Source organism: Trichoderma evansii, assembly GCF_050947405.1.
Source record: "Trichoderma evansii strain SZMC 28006 chromosome Unknown GGI43scaffold_4, whole genome shotgun sequence".
In the NCBI taxonomy this organism is placed as follows: domain Eukaryota; kingdom Fungi; phylum Ascomycota; class Sordariomycetes; order Hypocreales; family Hypocreaceae; genus Trichoderma; species Trichoderma evansii.
This window is the reverse complement of record NW_028145202.1, coordinates 756624-774678: the sequence shown is the minus strand read 5'-3', so window position 1 is coordinate 774678 and position 18055 is coordinate 756624. Positions and strand designations below refer to the sequence as shown.

The 18055-nt window shown below is 47.5% G+C and overlaps 7 protein-coding genes across 7 annotated transcripts; 6 read left to right on the top strand and 1 right to left on the bottom strand.

Moving 5' to 3' along the window:
• Positions 1-23: 23 nt before the first annotated feature.
• GGI43DRAFT_421165 (uncharacterized protein) lies at positions 24-2604 on the top strand (the record flags this gene model as incomplete). Its single annotated transcript, XM_083207909.1, has 5 exons — positions 24-51; positions 119-411; positions 469-681; positions 753-1230; positions 1292-2604. 5 exons carry the CDS (start codon positions 24-26, stop codon positions 2602-2604), a joined length of 2325 nt encoding a protein of 774 aa, XP_083063242.1.
• A 671-nt stretch (positions 2605-3275) lies between these two features.
• On the top strand, positions 3276-3715 carry GGI43DRAFT_381105 (mitochondrial 54S ribosomal protein bL36m; the record flags this gene model as incomplete). The annotated part of the gene is made up of 2 exons (XM_083203075.1): positions 3276-3542; positions 3626-3715. 2 exons carry the CDS (start codon positions 3276-3278, stop codon positions 3713-3715), a joined length of 357 nt encoding a protein of 118 aa, XP_083063241.1.
• Positions 3716-4678: 963 nt separating this feature from the next.
• Positions 4679-5894, top strand: GGI43DRAFT_397882 (N-terminal L-serine N(alpha)-acetyltransferase NatD). The gene is made up of 3 exons (XM_083205164.1): positions 4679-5007; positions 5130-5453; positions 5565-5894. Exons 1-3 carry the CDS (start codon positions 4886-4888, stop codon positions 5842-5844), a joined length of 726 nt encoding a protein of 241 aa, XP_083063240.1. The 5' UTR covers positions 4679-4885; the 3' UTR covers positions 5845-5894.
• Positions 5895-6046: 152 nt separating this feature from the next.
• Positions 6047-8376, bottom strand: GGI43DRAFT_397880 (IMP dehydrogenase/GMP reductase). Its single transcript, XM_083205163.1, has 3 exons — positions 7712-8376; positions 6566-7511; positions 6047-6498 (listed from the first exon to the last, which is right to left on the bottom strand). The coding sequence occupies exons 1-3, from the start codon at positions 8184-8186 to the stop codon at positions 6306-6308; spliced, it is 1614 nt and encodes a 537-aa protein (XP_083063239.1). The 5' UTR covers positions 8187-8376; the 3' UTR covers positions 6047-6305.
• An 896-nt stretch (positions 8377-9272) lies between these two features.
• Positions 9273-14355, top strand: GGI43DRAFT_287259 (CORVET complex membrane-binding subunit VPS8). Its single transcript, XM_083201317.1, has 3 exons — positions 9273-9670; positions 9720-10155; positions 10203-14355. Exons 1-3 carry the CDS (start codon positions 9353-9355, stop codon positions 14216-14218), a joined length of 4770 nt encoding a protein of 1589 aa, XP_083063238.1. The 5' UTR covers positions 9273-9352; the 3' UTR covers positions 14219-14355.
• Positions 14356-14585: 230 nt separating this feature from the next.
• On the top strand, positions 14586-15299 carry GGI43DRAFT_381101 (PIG-P-like protein; the record flags this gene model as incomplete). The annotated part of the gene is made up of 1 exon (XM_083203074.1): positions 14586-15299. The coding sequence occupies one exon, from the start codon at positions 14586-14588 to the stop codon at positions 15297-15299; it is 714 nt and encodes a 237-aa protein (XP_083063237.1).
• A 299-nt stretch (positions 15300-15598) lies between these two features.
• GGI43DRAFT_287251 (RNA-dependent ATPase ROK1) lies at positions 15599-18034 on the top strand. Its single transcript, XM_083201316.1, has one exon. The coding sequence runs from the start codon at positions 15801-15803 to the stop codon at positions 17937-17939; it is 2139 nt and encodes a 712-aa protein (XP_083063236.1). The 5' UTR covers positions 15599-15800; the 3' UTR covers positions 17940-18034.
• The last annotated feature ends 21 nt before the right edge of the window (positions 18035-18055 follow it).

The following is an 18055-nucleotide window of genomic DNA, read 5'->3' as shown; positions in this document are numbered from 1 at the left end:
ATCGCAAAAAGCTAATCTGTGTGATGGATTCAGACGACGAAGATTCTTCGAGTAAGTACAACAATACGCACAACAATACGCTGTAGTAAGATCAATGTTGTACTAATGATCATCTCAGCTCCCATCTCCCATTACGGGATGCAGAAGTCTAGAAAACGTCTTCAAGAGGCTGGATTTCATCCGAGTGTCACATCAATGACGCCCAAGGAGACTGAGAGAAAAGCTATAGCATATTTGAACGGCCAAGTTAAACGAGAATCGCGTAGAGACTTCTATGAATCTCAAAAAATCCAACTGGGCTCAAGAATACCAAGAAGGAACTGCAACAAGAGTCGCGGAAAGGGTCTTGACAAAGGTCGTGGCAAAGGTCGCGGCAAAGATCTCAATAAAAGCCGAATCGTTCTCACTCAGGTAAGTAATTGCTTATACCACAGTCCTGAGAGTAAAGCCAAGTATTGATGCGCACAGGGCCCCTGGTTTAACACCAAAAACTTCAAAAATGCTATCGAGGGAAATGAGTCAGTCAAACACGATGGTAAAGTACCTGGTATTGTAGCTGTATTACAGCATACTCATGCGGGGCCATTGATCTTGGACGAAATTTTCAAAGACGGCCACAAGACTGCGATGAACTTATCTAGAGCTTCTGGGAAGGTATTCAGGCTAGTAGGCTCCAATGTGGTATGTCAACATCGTGCCCCCTTTCCAACTTGACGGAAGATTGCATAACATGTCTGATATATATCAAATAGAAACGGTGGGACTTCACTGCAGCAAATTATATTGCCGACCCCCCATCATCTGTCATGGTCGTCATGGTTCCCAAGTATACTGTTAGGGATATACGAGAAGCTCAGAATAAGTATCCTCTCATGATTCACCCTGAAGATAGAAACGATGAGCGCCGAAGGCTAGAATTCGAGGATCATCCCGATATGTATAAAATCCGGTCAATTGAAATGGAACATGTATACTTCAGATGGGCAAAAAATTGGAGAGAAATTTGCCAGCGGGCCGCCGGACCTTATTGGGTGTCGGAAGATCAGGATATCGATCCACGAACTGACGAGAGAGCAATCGAGTGGTGGAGAGGAAATCACCATGCCATCAATGTAATGGGTTCGCTAAGACCACTCGAAAAGATGTGGTCAGCCAATCAGCTTGAGGGGACTGGTTACAAGCCGCATGTGATGCCTTACACCTTGGCTATGGAGAAACTCATAAAATTGAGTAAGTTCCAAGGGATATCGTCTTGAGCTGCTTGGAAAATTCTTTCTAACATGCGTGGTAGTGTATGAACTCTTCAATGCTCGAGCACACATTCGAGTGTTGCATTTGCACGATGTGCCATTTCTTGATCGCCGAGTGCTCGCCATTATACTCCGAGGACTGCCTCATGTTACCATGGTGGGCATTTATAATTGTCCTCTCATTCATTTCGGGGATGTAATCCCAATCCTTGACCTCATCTATGAGATCAATACTCAACGGCGCAGCCAGAATGTGCCCCAGATTCAGGATTTCGACTTCTTCCCTCATTTTAATCAAGGGACGCCATATGAGCATGAGAATGCGACCACATACGGCGTGTCTTGGAGTCCAGTGCCAATGGATATAGCCCAAAGAGGCTTCTACACCATTATCCTAAAGGCAGTTTTGAAATCAAAGGCGATGGGCATTGGTCAGCTTTTCTCACCAACCCATGCGTTCATGGAATATTTAACCAAGATTCCAAACACCCCACTGGGAGTTTTCGGCTTCTTGGATGCCATTTATCGATATCTGGAAGTGAAGAAAGACGATCCTGCTCGTAGCAATCTGAAACTACAGGCAATCTATGATCTCGTTAAGCCCATCCGACTGGCCTTGAATGAAAACTTAGCAGAGGACTGGCCAAAATATTACATGAAGCAGATGGCAAAAACTCTTCTGTGTTGCTCCTCGTGTGGATACGAAACATTCGAAGAATTTTTCCCTGCTGGTTCAAAGAATAGGCTGCAACGACACCGACGAATTTGCGGCGGATGCCACTTGCAGCGATATCTTGACGAAGAACGTGATCACTGGAAAATGCAGAAGAAACGGTTGATAGACAAGTTATGTCCCGACTGGAACCGAGAAGCCTTCAATGAGGACGCGCCGCTCTTTGAAGATGGAGCAGGACTGATTCGTCTTAAGTCCACGGAAACAGAGCGTCCATTGCCCCAGTTCCCAACTTTCGTTGTCGATGGCTTGCTCCGGATATCTCCCTACTTCGAACCGTTGATGCGAGACAATAAGATCCATTTTGACTCGCTGGTTGGCCTGCCCAGCCTTCAAGATGTCGCCGAAGACTTGGATACTATGCAGCGGTGGCATTCTGTGGTTATTCTAGCTCTAAGAGATGATGTCCTTCGTCGTGGCATCCACGAGCTTCGGAATCAATACTTCACAGACAACAAGAGAAAGAGAATTCCCGCATTTGGCTCTACGCGAATGGACGGTGGAGCGCCAGATCATCAAGATGAGCTCCAGCCGAAGGAACGTGATGACGGAAAGAAGTGCTTTTATGACCAAAAAGCGGCTTTAAAGGCGGCACGGTGGATGGTTAAACGGAAGTGGTGAGCAGTCTCTTATCTTCTTTCAACGGCTTGGTCTCCTTTTCTTCTTCTGGTTTCACTTCTTCTTTGATTGAACTCTTTGTTCAATTTTTCTCAGTTCGTCTTTGAGTTTCTCTTTAAATTCCTCTTTGGGGTTCTCTCGTTTTTCTCCACCCAAGACAAAGGATTTGCGCAGTTTGCTGATCTGAAATTTGCTTAACTGGCTAAGAGCCTAAGACATGGGACTTTGGGGGTTTGGGCATTTGCTTATGCCGAGGATCGGCTTTTATGTACGAGAAATATGTATGACAAATGTGTATGAGCATTCACAAGCATGCTACCGGGTAGCTATATCTCACAATGAAGCTTTTAAGAAAGAATACGGCATCTTAGTGAGGCGACTTATAAAGAAGTATAGTCGCTTTTGTAGCTATTATCACAACAATACTCGTAGTATCAACACATGTCTTTATGCAGCTGAAAGTGATTAAAAAAACAAAACATTATATTTTTTTGTAGTTGAGCATCTCCTCTTTTTTTCTTCTTTTACCTTCTTTTTCTTTTTCTTTTCAATCTCTCTCTCCTGCTAAGTGATTACCTATATGTACATGTAGCTTCATGAGCAAGAGCTCTCGATATGGCAAACCACGTGACGAGCCAATCGCAAGTGCGAGTTCGCAAACTTGTACCAAAAAAATGGCCCGACGTCTAACCCTCCAGCAAGCCAAGACTGTCAACCTCGCGACAATGGCATCCCTGCTGCGCACGTTCTCAATAACCACAGGGCTATTACGCTCTGCCCAGGCCGTCAAGCCGTTTACGGCAGGCAGCTTTGCGACATCAGCAAGCCCCATTTCTGCTTGGATGGGATGGCTGTCCAAGCCCGCAATTGCAGGATCCCTGCAGCAGACGAGGGGCATGAAGGTTCACAGCTCGGTCAAGAAGAGGTGTGAGCACTGCAAGGTAAGTTGGAATTGGATTTATAACTTCTTTTTTAGGTGCATGCAGTGGGGGACTTGTTCGTGGGCTAATGATCAAATTTGCAGGTCGTTCGACGAAAGGCCGGAAAGCGACACAACGGATACCTGTATATCATCTGCAAGGCAAATCCTCGACACAAGCAGCGACAGAGCTAAGCAATTGCAAACTTTTGTTCTTTTTATTTTGATGACGGCGACACATGGGCATCCGGGACAGCTGGGAACTTTGTACAATATTGGCGCATAAACGGTGACGACGAATGGGGCGACGGACAGATAAAGCAAAAAAGGGTCTGGCGAACTGCCAATTGATAGACGACATTGTGGCGATGGCTCCAGACAGAGACATGAATCTTGTGAGATTTGATGTTGGAAGAGCCTTTATATACGTCCTTGAACAATGACGGTCGAACTGCCGTCACAAATGTACATTTTATGTAGTGTTACATACCCCCGATATACCTCTCCATACTTTCCCATTCCGTCTTGCCTATTGATAAAAGATATCTGATGTGAGACTTGTTTGCGGAGGTTTTATGTCAGTAGGACGTATATTTTTGGTGCAAATAATTGGATTGTCAGCGCATTGACTTACAATATCTGTGACATTGCGATGCCGTTCAAACTCATCGCGGGCATATTTCCGAGACTCAGCTTTCGTCTGAGGATCAGCAATGCGTCCGGTGGCTCGCCAGATAGTGCGATATAAAGCTAATGCCTTTGTTCTTTGGAGAAACTGGATTTTGAGTTGTCAATTTTATCTTTCATCGCATATAACATACTAAACACTTGTGACATACATGATCAAGGCTTATCGTTGGCTTGAGCCGAGAGGCCGGCCGTTTGGTGGCATAGCCACGGCTGAGCTGCAGCAGGCGGATGCCGGGAATCATTAAGGATTATTCATGGACCAAGGATAGACTATAGTACAAGAAAAAGAAATAAGGGAAAAGAAAAGAAATTATGGGATTTTTTTTCTGGGCGAGTTAATAAGTTGAAAAAGTTGGCGATATGTTTTACAAACCAAAGCGCTTGAGTCGGCCAAACCTCGGGTAGCGGTGTTGATGACTTCTTAATTGCGAATTACACCGACCTTTATGAGCTTTGAAGCAAACCAAAGCCTAGATGAGTTAATGGCTGCCAAATCTGTTTAATTTTAGGTTGATTTTATAAATTTCATTTCTCTGAAGTTGTATATCTAGTGCTCTTTTAAACTTTAGTGGCCGAGATAAGATAATCAGATCCGGGACTCTGGCTCCGTATTGCAGGCGCATCTTTCCTCATACTACACTCTCCCGTCTTAAATAACGACAGGGTTTAAACACAATGGCTGAGGGACAAGCAGCTACAGTGACAGCAAAGGTTAGAAAATCTCAAAAAACTAGTCCGATTGCTACAGCCAACGATAAGTCAGATGAAGAGTTCATCAGGGATTATTTAAAGCCAAGGTACAAACATTCAATGCCCTACGAAGTACATGATAGAAGTAGCTCCTATTCTATACCAACCCCCCTGTCTATAAGAACTTTCAGCAGAATATTCTAACTCGATGACTTCAATTTTCTCGTAGCCAAGGATGGACGTCATGGACGCATCCTCTCACAAAGCAGAGCCTCTCTCTTGAGCTTCTATCGCCTCATGATCTCAGCAAAGACGATTTCAAGGCTTGCTTCAACATCATAGAGTTTACCAGCGGAGAGGATTATAAGAGTGCCTCGACAGGATGGCATCCCGCCATGAAGAAGAAGGAGATGAAGTCTCCGGACTTGCGATATATTCTGGTCAAGGACGAAAGCGGCACCGTTAAAGGGTTTACTTCGCTAATGCCCACGTTTGAGAATCACGAACCAGTGCTGTACTGCTATGAGGTGCACTTATTGCCTGACCTACAGGGGTAAGCCGTTTCCCCTTTTCTATTTACAGCATTTTTTTTGCATATACTATTATTATAAAAGCATATCACAATTTGGACAGTGACATAAACACTAACTATTCACTTAATTAGTTCCGGTCTCGGCAAGCACCTCATGAACTTTCTCATCACCATCGCAGAAAACATCCCTTCCACCAAAAAAGTTATGCTCACATGCTTCATCAGCAACACCAATGGCCTTCGGTTTTACGAAAAGATTGGCTTCACCAAAGATGATTTCTCACCTAGAGATCGCGTACTAAGAGGGGGTAAAATTGTGCGCCCTGATTATGTGATTTTGAGTCGTGAGACGGCACATGGTAGCTCGGAGGGGCTTGTGGATGAGGAGGTGCAGCCGGAAGATAGGAATTAGAATATTTTAGATCAGTCATGGCGAGCGATGAATTCTAATTATGTTTATGATATGGCGTAGTCAAAGTGTAATGATGATCAAGTCTATGTCATCTGAGATACAGATCAAATACAAGGCTTCTACAGTGCATCCACATATACATCTCCATCACCAACCCAGGTGGCAGAAAAAAATTTTCACAGCATAGCTCGCAAATTCAAGTCTCGCGGAATTTTGGCATGCCCCGAGAGGACAGCCGCTCTTTATTAAATTTATAAAATCATGATTCATGTCATAAAAAACGCCATGCCTGCCTCTTAAACCTTGATGGGAGGTCTTTTGTTTACTCGATATTTTCAAGCTTCTGACCACATATAGCCTAAACCCAAACTCCAGAAATCAGATACACCCTTTCCTTTTTCCTGCCTTCTCCTTTTATATAAGAACCCCTATCCAGAACTCTTCTCATCAAATCATCGCATTTATGCATAAAGCTTCTTCTCATATGACTCCATGTTCACGTTACCCTCCAACTGAGCGCTGGCCGTGCGAAGCTCAAATCGCAAGGTGCCAGTGGAGGCACACTCGTGCAGCTCCTTGAGACTGCGCATGCCGCAATCCTGCATAGAGTGCTTGAGACCAGCAGCAAGGTAAGGAACGAACTTGGAAATCGATCTAATAAATATGTTAGCCTTAAAGATGCACTTTCCTGTGGGGTGAGCTTTCGTAGTCTTAAACTTACCCTCGGTGAGCCACGGCACCAGCGACACCCTGAGCAACCAAGACACTGTCGCCTTCAGAGAAGTAACGAGCAGTACCGGCGTTGCTCTTCTGGCTGTCCTTACCGCCACCACCAGCCTTCTTGTCCTGCATAGCATCAATGGAACCCATACCACGGTAGGCTTTGACCAGCTTTCCTTCGCGCGAAACGAAAGAAGTACCGGGAGACTCAGTTGTACCAGCCAACAGGCCACCCATCATGATCGTGGAAGCACCGAGAGCAAGGCCCTTGGCAATGTGACCAACGTTTTGGATACCACCATCAGCGATGCAAGGAACGCCAAAGCGGGCAGCGAAGGTGCTGACTGCGTGAACAGCAGCAGCCTGGGGTCGGCCGACGGCCATAACCTCCTGAGTGATGCAGGCAGAGCCACTTCCCATACCAATTCGGAGGCCATCAACACCGGCAGCGATGAGGCTGGCGGCCTGCTCTCGGGTAACAACGTTTCCACCAATGACATCCAGATCAGGGAATTGAGCCTTGGTCCACTTGATCATCTCAACCTGGTACATGCTGTTACCTTGAGAGCTATCAAGGATAACAACGTCCAGACCAGCATCGACAAGCTTCTGCAGACGAATCTTGTCCTCAGGCCGGGTGCCAATGGCAGCGGCGCAGAGAAGCTGCTTGCTGTGGGGAAGCTTAGAAGCCAGCGGGAAGTGCTGGTTCTTGGTCAAGTCAGAGCGAGAAATCATGGCAACCAGGTTGAAGTCCTTGTCGACAATAGGGAGCTTGCCCTTTTTGGACTGGGACAGGATTTTGTTCGCCTCGGTCAGGGTAACGCCATCGGGAGCAGTGACGAGCTCGTTGACCATGACCTTGGAGACAGGTGCGCTGTGGTCATCTTCGAACTGGATGTCTCGGTTGGTGACAATACCGAGGAGCTTTGAGCCAATCTTTCCGTCCTCTGCATGCCTGAATTAGTAACCAAATCGCCATTTTGCTTCAGTTGCATGATAATAGATAGAAGACATGTGCAGGTCATAGTATAGGTGGTCCTCAGGACAAAAGTCTTTTGGTGGAACGAAAGTTATAATTGAAAAAGGTTTATAATCATGTAATGCAGTGAATGAAGTGATTGGGTGAATATGTGAAAAATTTTCTTACCTGTAACTGGGAAACCACCGAAGCCCCATTTCTCCTTAAGAGCGATGGCCTCGCCAACTGTGGTGTCGCGGGTAATGACAACGGGGTCAAGAATGAAACCGTTCTCGTAACGCTTGACCTTGCGGACCATGTCGGCCTGAGCCTCAGGAGAGCAGTTGTGGTGGATAACACCAAGACCACCCTGGAGAGCCATGTGGATGGCCATCTCGTGCTCAGTGACTGTGTCCATGGGCGAAGAGACGAAGGGGGTCTTGAGTGTGATGCGCTTGGTGATGGCAGAGTCGAGGGTCACCTCTGACGCAGGGAAGCCAATGTAGCCAGGCAAAATAAGGAAGTCATTGTAGGTCAGGCCACCGTGCTTGGCCGTGTCCATGAGCTCCTGTCTGTCGAGGCCATCACGAGTCTTGTACTCTTCCAGCACCTGCAGAGCAGTGGTGTGGTCGAGGATCTTGGCAGAACCGTTGGTGGCGGCCATTTTTTCAGATGTATTTTTTGAAATAAGAAAATATGACAGACAAAGAGCGAGGTTGAAGACGAAGGATCAATCAAATCAGGATAACTTGATCGACTGTTTGGAGTTGATACGGCGCTTCTTCCCGAAAGAAAGAAGAAGAAAAAAAAATTTAAAGCGGACCGTTGAATTTTTTTTCTACTTATGCTTGCCACGCTACAGGGTCCGAGTCTAGGAGGGGCAGCGGCTTCAGCGCGGGGCCTCTAAAATTTCATGACTAGGTTCTACTGCTCGATGTATAAGCAGCGCCAGAGTTTACACATCAATTACCCTGCAGTGTTTGGCCTAAGAGAAGAATTATCCTGTGGGCATTGAACCTTGGGCTGTGATGGCGCCTGTTAACGGCAAACTGTACCGTATGTAAGTACATTTGCTATTATCCAGGCCCAAGATGTTTGCAGTTTGGCCGGGAATATTCCCGTGTGGGTGTGTTCGTACTCTTGCCTGTCACTTGCTAGACGTCTAGATACTCGTTCATTGACCCCACAATTGGTGAGATACATGCAGAGATGAATACGCTGTCACAGTGCCGAATTTGGATATATTAGATATACGCTTGGAAGACCTCTGGCTGATATGTTACTGTACAAAAATAGCAGCGGATTGGCTACCTATTTCACTTAAAAGGCGCCGTCTAATATATGCGCGCCTAGCAGTACCAGTGGCTTGCCATGCTCTGCTGTAGCCCCTCCATAGCACCCCGCCGTACCTGTACCAACCCTGTCTGCAGCACATCAAATCTGCCAGCAGTACGTCACTCTGGATCGCTGCGCCGGAGAATCCTCGGAACAGTTTGCATGCATGTGCATACGCGGACGGACTAGCGATTCTGTCGCCCGCGGGATGGGGAAGCTGTACGAGGTACTGCAGCCTTGGAGATCTAATTAGCTCTTTTTCTGATCTTACGATCAAGAGCTATAGATTGATTGATGCTGTGCCCGCGCGAGGCAATGATAGGTCGCAACGCTGAATTTTTGTAGTTCGTGAGCTTGCGACAGCTGGACTGCTGACCCTGGCTTGGCCCCTCTTAACATCAAGCTGCCAGCCGGCGCCTTCGCAAGACACTGAGACATACGCATCCTCCCGACGACGCGCTGCAGGTCGGATAATGTGATGGAATTTGCGATACAATGTCTGATCCTGAAGACGCATCTCCTAATGGAGAGCGAGTGGCGGACTACGAGAACCCAAGTCCTGCCGTAGAAAACGATGACGACGCCGATGTCCCTCAGCTCGAGGAGCAAGATATACCAGAAGACCCCAGCTCTGAGGATTTGGAGGAGGAGAAGCATGCCGTAGATGCCACAGTTGTAGAAGCATCTGCTCAAAATGGAGACATTTCTGAATTAACGTCGGCGGACGCAAGTTCCATTGATGCAATTCCGCGGAGAGCAGGGAGCCCCATTGAGTCTGTCACCTCTGCAGCGGGAGATTCCCCCTCGGTTCAGGTATGTGATGCTCTTTGTATGACTAGGAGAAGTGGCCTGACAGGCATAGGGCTCGCATATATCCTCTCCAAGCAGCAGTGTGTTGCCAACAGCTGCCTCCCGTTCGGGATTTGGCAGCCCGACGCCGTCCTTCCGACCATTTGATCGACGATTCCAATCTCGCATATCCTCGTTTAACGCCCTCAGCCCTCGTCCATCGTCTCCTGCATTTGCGGCCAACCATAGCCGTCATGCCTCTTATAGCTCCAATTTTCCCTTAGATCAGGCCGATACAGATACGCCAACGCCACCGTGGGAAATCGTAAGGTGGACAAGGCTGAAGAAGCTGAATAGCTATGCATTCTCGGAATCAGGGAAGCGGAATTTTGGATCACCTACGTGTCTTGCTGTGTCCGCTTCCATCTTCTTGGGAACCTCCAAAGGCATAATCTTAATGTTTGATTATAGCCAAAACCTAAAGCTGATCATCGGCCCTGGGACTAAAGGTATGTTTTGTAAAAGGCGTGTAAGTGTGCATGGCTGATTTTGATAGCTATTGAATCTGGACCTATTACTGCCCTTGCTATATCAGCAGATCATACAACCATAGCCGGCGGCCATTCCAACGGAAGCATCTTCACTTGGGATACAACGCGGCCCTCACGGCCTTTCCTTACGATTCCGCATCTAGATGATTCTCAGGCAGAAAATAGGACAGTGGATGGCCATGTGCCGGAGGCGTCTGTTATTCATATAGGGTTTCTGGGGACCCGGCACACAGCTCTTGTATCCGCAGATGACCATGGTATGGCCTTCTCCCATCTTGCCACTAGAGGTACTGGGCCACTAGGTAGAACGGTCAAGACCACAAGGATATTGGGCCGTTATCCTAATGCGCCAATGCCTCCAGGCAAAACAATAAAACCCAGCACCGTTCTAGCCTTTGCGCCTCTGCCATTGGGAAACATTGAACGTGCGACAGACAAGATGGGGCTGACTGCTATGCTTACCCCTTATCTACTTGTCATTGTTTCCACGACTCCAGTTGCGCAAACGCAACACAAGTCGGCGCGTCCTAAAGATGTTCCGGCTCACAGCGCGATGACGGGCTGCTTGGCCTGGTTTCCTGCTGTGCATCTTAAAGTTGCAGACTCACACACTGGATCTACCATGTCGAAAGCAAAACTAGCGTATTGTTGGTCTAACGTGCTTACAGTGCTGGACGTGGAAGAGATTCCTGGAGATGACGGCGACCAGCCGCCCTCATTGAGGTTTAAAGCTCGAAGCAGGTGGAAGTGTGAGGAGTCTATTGCTGCTGTGCAGTGGCTTAGCCGCTCTGTATTGACAGTCTTAACAATCTCTCAAAGATTGATTGTTTTAGAGGACAGAACCATGCGCATGACGGAAGCGTTTGATCTATTGGAGAGATATATCTATCACACTGACCTTTTCTCCACACAACTACACACTCTTGTGGAAAACCTAGACGAAAATGACGTATCTATGCATGGGGTTGTAGCCGACGCCTTTTACATGAGCTTCAAGGCATACAAAGGGAGAATGTTCCTCCTGGGTTTCAACGATGTGGCTATAGGCGCATTATCAAATTGGGCAGATCGACTGATTGCCACAATGGAGCATGGTGATTATATAGGGGCTATTCAGCTGGCCACCTCATATTACACTGGTGACGCCAACAAGCTGACCGTCGGCCTCCCTGACGACACTGAACTAAGACATAATATGGTTCGCGACAAGATAATGGAGATAACCAGCGCCTCTCTAAAATATGCCTTTACGCAAAGGCAAAAGCACAAGATAACCGTGGATGATGATCATTTGAAGCAACTCGCTGAAACTTGCTTTGTGGCTTGCCAAACTGTCGATAATCTTGATTTTCTGTTTGAAGAGCTATACGAATGGTATAGCGATGCTGATGCTGAAGGCATATTTCTCGAAACACTTGAGCCTTATATCCTTGACCAAACGATCACGATCGTTCCACCTACAGTGGTCAAGGATATGGTAAACTATTATGTTCTTAAAGGGTGGGAAAGCAGGCTTGAAGAGATGATTTGTCACATGGAGACGGCAACTCTAGATCTGGATCAGCTCACCATTCTCTGTAAGCAACATAATCTATACGATGCGCTTACCTACGTCTGGAATCAAGCCCTGCAAGATTACATTACTCCAATGATCGACCTGCTCAACCTATTAGTCCCTTTGATGTCGAACGGAGATTTTATGGCTAGTAGCACGAACGATGACTATTACGGCGTTAATGCGGTGAAAATATTTCCTTACCTCTCCTATATCCTTACGGGACGAATTTATCCAAGCGGAGAGATAATGGACGAAGAGATAGCTCATAAGGCCAAGGCGGAGATTTACTGGTTTTATTTTTCTGGAAAAACTATTTCATGGCCCAAAGGCAGCGGCAAAGAGTTTCTCACCAGGACTGACGGGAAACCAGAGCCTACATTTCCATATCTGAGGATGATTCTCAAATTTGATGCTCCTAGTTTTCTCAGCGCTTTAAATGAAGCTTTTGAAGACTCGTTTCTAAACGATTCTTCTGACAAACACCTCAGTGGAAGTGGTTCCAAGATGGACATGCCCGAAGAACAGATTTTTGGCTTGACAATCAATCGACAGTACATTTTATCTATCTTGCTTGATGTAATGAATCCATCGGATTTTGCTCCAGCAGATACGATATATCTCGACATGTTTATTGCTCGAAATCTCCCCAAATTTCCTCAATATCTGCTGTTCTCAGGCACGACTTTGTCAAATGTCCTCACAGGACTATGCAATTACCCTGGTCCGGATCTTGCCGAAGATGCGCAGCTGAGTGCTGAATATTTGCTATCGGTTTATCATCCTTCAGATATGTCTGCATTAATGCCATTGCTTAAACAAGCTGGCTTTTATCGAATTCTGAAACGAGTATATAAAGTCGATAAACAATATGGAAAGCTAGTGCAAACATACTTTGAAGATGCGGAAGACCAAGATTTGGTATTTGATTGCATTGCGGAATGTTTACGACCTCATAGCGAACTGAGCCAACGACAAAGACAAGAAGTCTTGGAAGTTATCCAAAATCATGCAAAGGACTTGCTTGAGCTGAGCCCCGAGCGTTCAGCCTCGACACTTGCATTGCAGGAGACAGAGCTGCACCAGCATATTCTCAAGTCTGCTGCCGACGCCCCTGAATTGCAACATGCGTATTTAAAAACGCTGTTGGAGCCAGAAGATCTGTTAGCAGATGAGCAGCCAACACTTGATCGGTATCTTGTCGAACAATATGTTCAGCTCATGTGTAAGTTTGATGCACAGCACGTTTCGGACTACATTGGGCTCGTTCAGTCGGCCGACCTTCAATTAAACAACTTATTGCCCGTAATGGAAGAAACCGGTGTGGTAGATGCTGCTGTAGTGCTCATGGCCAATGCGGGACAAGTCACTGAGGCTATGGAGCGATTGGTACGACACTTGGGAACCCTCGAGTCCGCTATGGAGGGTCTTCTGCAATCATATAACACCAAAGATGGAGAGGATGATAGCTCTCTTTCTCTGCAACCATCGGCTGAAGCCCTTCTGGAGAGCCTGCAAAAGTATGTCCATGTTGGGATTTGGTTGTGTCAAGAACAGACAAAGGCACCAAGGAGGACTAGCGTGGTATCAAAGAATAAAACTGCACAGGAGAACTTGTCCGCAGATGAAACCCTCTGGCTGAGTCTCATCATTGCCTGTGTGCAGGTGACTCAAAATTTGGCCCCATCTATACAGGCTGTTGCCAATGAAGATGCGCTTGATGAAGAGAAGCTTTTGGCAAAGCTACGATCGCTTGTACAGCACACATTTACTTCGCTGCTTGTTTCTACCTCAAGTCAAGCTTCAAATCAAGTAAATGGCCAGCCAGGCGCCGTTGCCTTCTCAAACCCTGCATCTAACCTCTCATTCTTGCGAGTATTGAGATCGTTCCTCACCAAGGTCGCAGCGTCGTCTCCAAGTTTGGCAGACCTTCGTAGCGTGCTTGCCTCCATATTTTCGGCGTATGCTTACGAAGAGTCTATTCTCCGCCTGTCAAATCGTCTAATAGAACGAAGCTTGTTCACAAACGTCAACGCATCTGTTGAGCTTAGACAACGTGGATGGAGGCCGCGGGGCTCTACCTGTGAGGCTTGCGGCAAAAGAGTCTGGGGTCCGGGTCTTGCGGGCACTTCCGTTTTTGAGGCTTGGGAAGACAAGCAAGCACTCGAAGATGCTGCCAAAAAGCAGAGGCTGACTCAAGTTGCAGAGCGAGCCAAAGGCCATGCAAGAATCACGGATCGTAGGAGCAAGGGGAAGAGCTTGGATATGCGACCGTCAAGCATGCTGCTCGAGCAATACGCCGGACATTTCAACAAGGATCAGCCGCTGGGACCGCTAGTCGTGCTGGCCTGTCGACATATCTATCACCAGACATGCCTAGATGCGTTACAAGAGAAGCAAGAGAATGGCATCTTGCCAAGGGATCTCGATTACAAGTGTCCCATTGATGGAAGAAGCCATATGTGATGGAATAAGTTATATAGATGTCTATTATCTGTGTATGTATATGCTAGCGAGCAAAGCGAATGGCGAGCTGTGTCTTATGGGTCACGGCGAATTGAACTAAGTAGCCATTGTTATTCTTTTTCTTTTGGGATAGGGATAGACAAGAGATATGAAGTTTATGAATTATTTTATCTGACTTTGGTAACTCTCATCTTATGTGGTTGTAAACTCGTGGTGCTGTCTTAGAGGGAATAGGCTATAAAATAGTGGTGTGGGGCATCTATATTAATGCGGGATGTTATACTCGTCACTCGTCGTATACTTGCCAACTACAACAATCCAAGCAAAACACTTCCGCGGCCCTCGCTTGGCTGCAGGTAAATCCACCATGTCTGGCTCAGATATGGACGGATCTGATGGCGAATACATCTCCGACAATCAATCGTCAGGCTCCTCCGACCAGGAATCGCCGCCGCCGCCTCTGTCGCAGAACTACTTCGCGCCTCCATTCTACGGTCGACCGCCCACGCCTCTGCCTCCATCGCCATCTCTAACGTCGCTCCTACGGCCCTCGCGCCCGACAACTCCAGATGCCTCAGACGACGATATCGCTCCCGTGCCGCGCACAGCGCCCAAGGTGCCGACGTACGAGTACTACGGGTTCGTGCTGTATCTGTTCAGCAGCCTGATATTCCTCATGTACCTGCTCTGGAGCTACCTCCCGTCGCCGTTCCTGCACGCGCTGGGCATCTACTACTATCCGGACCGCTGGTGGGCGCTGGCCGTGCCGGCGTTTCTGGTGATGACGGTGGTCTACATCTACGTGGCGCTGGCGGCGTATAACTTGGAGATTTTGACGTTGCCGATGACGAGCGTGGAGACGATTGTGGACGGGGCGGGAGCGCTGGCGATGATTGACTCGAAGGGGAGGTTGAAGGGGAGCAATAAGAGAGAGAAAAAATGCGAAAGCAATGGGAAGCTGAGGTGGAGGGAGATTTGGAACGAGGGAACTGATGCGGTGCTGGATGTTCCGCTGGCGGGGGTTTGTGAGGTGTTATACGGAGAGGGGAGGGATATATCTGATGACGATGAGGAGATATGATATCTGAACGAAATTCTTTCGACGTGGACTGGGATTTATTTGCATGATTACATCTGGCGTTTTGGATAGACCGGCAGCTGGAGGATTGATATTGACACTTGTATATCAACCTAGCATATATACCTAGGTGTGGCTGTATACCCATGATTGATTCTTTTAGCATGAGCAATTAATGATACAATTGGCACATGCCATTGATTAATTACAAACATTCCACCTTACTCACTTGATTAAACGGATGCCATAGCAAATAATGATATCTACTTATCTTCGCATACTGCTGAAGCTCTCAAGGTTTAGCGCGCCAAGGGCCCGTCTATAGCGGCATTCCCCACTACAGCCTTGCAGGGAAAAAAGTTGCACGGCTGAGCTACAAAATTTCTAGTGCTATACACAAGTGCAAGTTTGTGCCAACCAAAAACTTCAACCCTCATCTTTTGCCTCAGTACTAGGTAAAATCAGGCGCAGACTTCCAAAAATTTTGCTGCGCCTTCCTTCAATATGGATATCCTCAAAGTACTGTCGCGCGGTACCAAGAAGAGCGCAAAGACTTCGCTCTCAGGCGGCAGCGCAGTGGGCAAACTTCCATCTTCTGGAACAAAGACCAACCCGCAGCTCTACCACGATGAAATTCGCGGCCAAAAAAGAAAGCGCGATACCGAAGAGCCCGAAAACAAGGTTCCCGAAGTGCTTCCCGAAGTCGATTTCTTTGCGCCCAAAGACGCTGCGGAATCGAAGCCTGCCAAGAAGGCCGAGTCGAAGAAGGGCAAGCGAGCGGCTAGTCCTGATGCTGAACCAGAGGCGAAGCTATTGAGTGCTGAAGAGTGTCACCAATTGTTGCGATCGCATCGATTGAAGGTTACGCTGCTAGGCAAAAGGGAGGAGCAACATAAAGTCAAGAAGTCGAAGAAGAAGAAGGCTGTTGTCGAGGTTAAGAAGGACAAGAAGCCACCACAGCTGAACCCGCAGCCATTGGTGTCGTTTGGCCAATTGCGAAGCACATACAACCTGTCACGAAGGGTGGCAGAAAATCTTTCATACCAGGGCTACCGCGTGCCGACGGAGGTTCAGATGGGAAGCATGCCGTTGCTCATTCGACCTGATTTGGCACTGAAAGGCGAAGAAGGACTGGAGAATGGCATTGATTTGCTGGCTGTGGCGCCGACGGGAAGTGGAAAGACGATCAGCTTTCTCGTCCCGACGATCAATAACATCATGAGAAGAAGAGCGCAGGAGAAGTTGCATGGCATTCATGAGCTTGAGGCTATTGTGATTGTGCCGACTCGAGAGCTTGCCTATCAGATTGTCCATGTTGGAAACCAGCTGGTCAAGGGAACTGGAATCAAAATTGTCGGAATGAGAAAGGGTATGATTCTTGCTGCTGAAAGCCAAGATATTGGCGAAGGTGACTCAGATGATGAGGAAGAAAAGCCAGAGGAATCTGAAGATGAGGAAGAAGATGAAGAAGATGAAGAGGAGGAAGAGAACGAGAAAAAGGGAAAGAGCAGAAAGCCAAAAGTCATGTCAAAAGTGGATATTTTGATCACAACGCCTCTTCTGCTACTCAACTTCCTAACGTCTGGATCGACGAGCACACAAAAAGTCCTACCAACAGTTCGCGATCTGATATTGGACGAGGCAGATGTCCTCCTTGACCCACTGTTTCGTGAACAAACTGTTGGCATCTGGAATGCCTGCAGCAGCTCAGATTTGCGGCTCTCATTCTGGTCTGCGACGATGGGTTCCAACATCGAGACGCTGGTTACCGAAAAGCTAGAATCGCGAGCAGAGTCTCTGGGCATTACCCAAAGACCATTGGTTCGATTGGTTGTCGGCCTGAAGGACACCGCTGTCCCGAATATTGTGCACAGATTGATTTACACTGCTAGCGAGCAGGGAAAGCTTCTCGGTCTGCGACAACTCTTGCGACCTACTTCGAGCATCGACTCAGGCCCGCCGCTGCGACCACCTTTCCTCGTATTTACACAGACCATTGAACGAGCTACAGCTTTGCAAGAGGAACTCAAGTACGATATCCCTATTGAGGCGGGCGGTTCATCCAGAATAGCTGCTTTGCACAGTGGTCTCCCCGATGCAGCCCGAGCGGCCATCATGCGCAAGTTCCGATCTGGAGAGATTTGGGTTCTCATCACAACTGATGTTCTAGCTCGAGGTGTCGACTTTGCTGGTGTCAATGGAGTCCTGAACTACGATGTTCCCGGCTCCAGCGCCGCCTATGTGCACCGAGCAGGAAGAACAGGACGAGCTGGTCGTGAGGGTGGCATAGCAGTTACTTTCTACACCAAGGAGGACATTCCTTTCGTCAAGACTGTGGCAAACGTCATTGCTGAAAGCGAGAAGCAAGCCGGCAAGACAGCAGAGGAATCTTCAGTGCAGAAATGGCTGCTCGATGCTCTGCCAAACGTTGGCAAGGAGGACAGGAAGAAGCTCAAAGAGAGAGGTGTGGAGTCGAGAAGAACCGGAAACACAGCCCAGATTACATCCAGGAGTGGATATGAGCGGCGCAAGGAGCATAACAGGAAGGGTGCTATTGAAGGAAGCAAGAAGAGGAAGATGGAGGCTGGAGAAGATACTGGCAAGGGCAATGGAGATGGCGAATGGGGCGGTATTGATGATTAGTTTTCACGATATCCAATATACACAAGCTAGACGTGGCATTTTATGATAAATCTTTAGTTTTGGAACTATCTATATGGTCCTTATTCTATTGTACATGCGTCTTAATGAATAAGACA

Bases quoted from the DNA above. Each gene is read 5' to 3' on its own strand.
- GGI43DRAFT_397882 (XM_083205164.1), top strand. From the start codon at position 4,886: ATGGCTGAGGGACAAGCAGCTACAGTGACAGCAAAGGTTAGAAAATCT. The intron at 5,008-5,129 runs GTACAAACATTC...ATTTTCTCGTAG, and splicing joins AGGGATTATTTAAAGCCAAG to CCAAGGATGGACGTCATGGA. The intron at 5,454-5,564 runs GTAAGCCGTTTC...TCACTTAATTAG, and splicing joins TTATTGCCTGACCTACAGGG to TTCCGGTCTCGGCAAGCACC.
- GGI43DRAFT_397880 (XM_083205163.1), bottom strand. From the start codon at position 8,186: ATGGCCGCCACCAACGGTTCTGCCAAGATCCTCGACCACACCACTGCT. The intron at 7,512-7,711 runs GTAAGAAAATTT...TCAGGCATGCAG, and splicing joins CGGTGGTTTCCCAGTTACAG to AGGACGGAAAGATTGGCTCA. The intron at 6,499-6,565 runs GTAAGTTTAAGA...CATATTTATTAG, and splicing joins GGTGCCGTGGCTCACCGAGG to ATCGATTTCCAAGTTCGTTC.
- GGI43DRAFT_287259 (XM_083201317.1), top strand. From the start codon at position 9,353: ATGTCTGATCCTGAAGACGCATCTCCTAATGGAGAGCGAGTGGCGGAC. The intron at 9,671-9,719 runs GTATGTGATGCT...TGACAGGCATAG, and splicing joins GAGATTCCCCCTCGGTTCAG to GGCTCGCATATATCCTCTCC. The intron at 10,156-10,202 runs GTATGTTTTGTA...TGATTTTGATAG, and splicing joins CATCGGCCCTGGGACTAAAG to CTATTGAATCTGGACCTATT.
- GGI43DRAFT_287251 (XM_083201316.1), top strand. From the start codon at position 15,801: ATGGATATCCTCAAAGTACTGTCGCGCGGTACCAAGAAGAGCGCAAAG.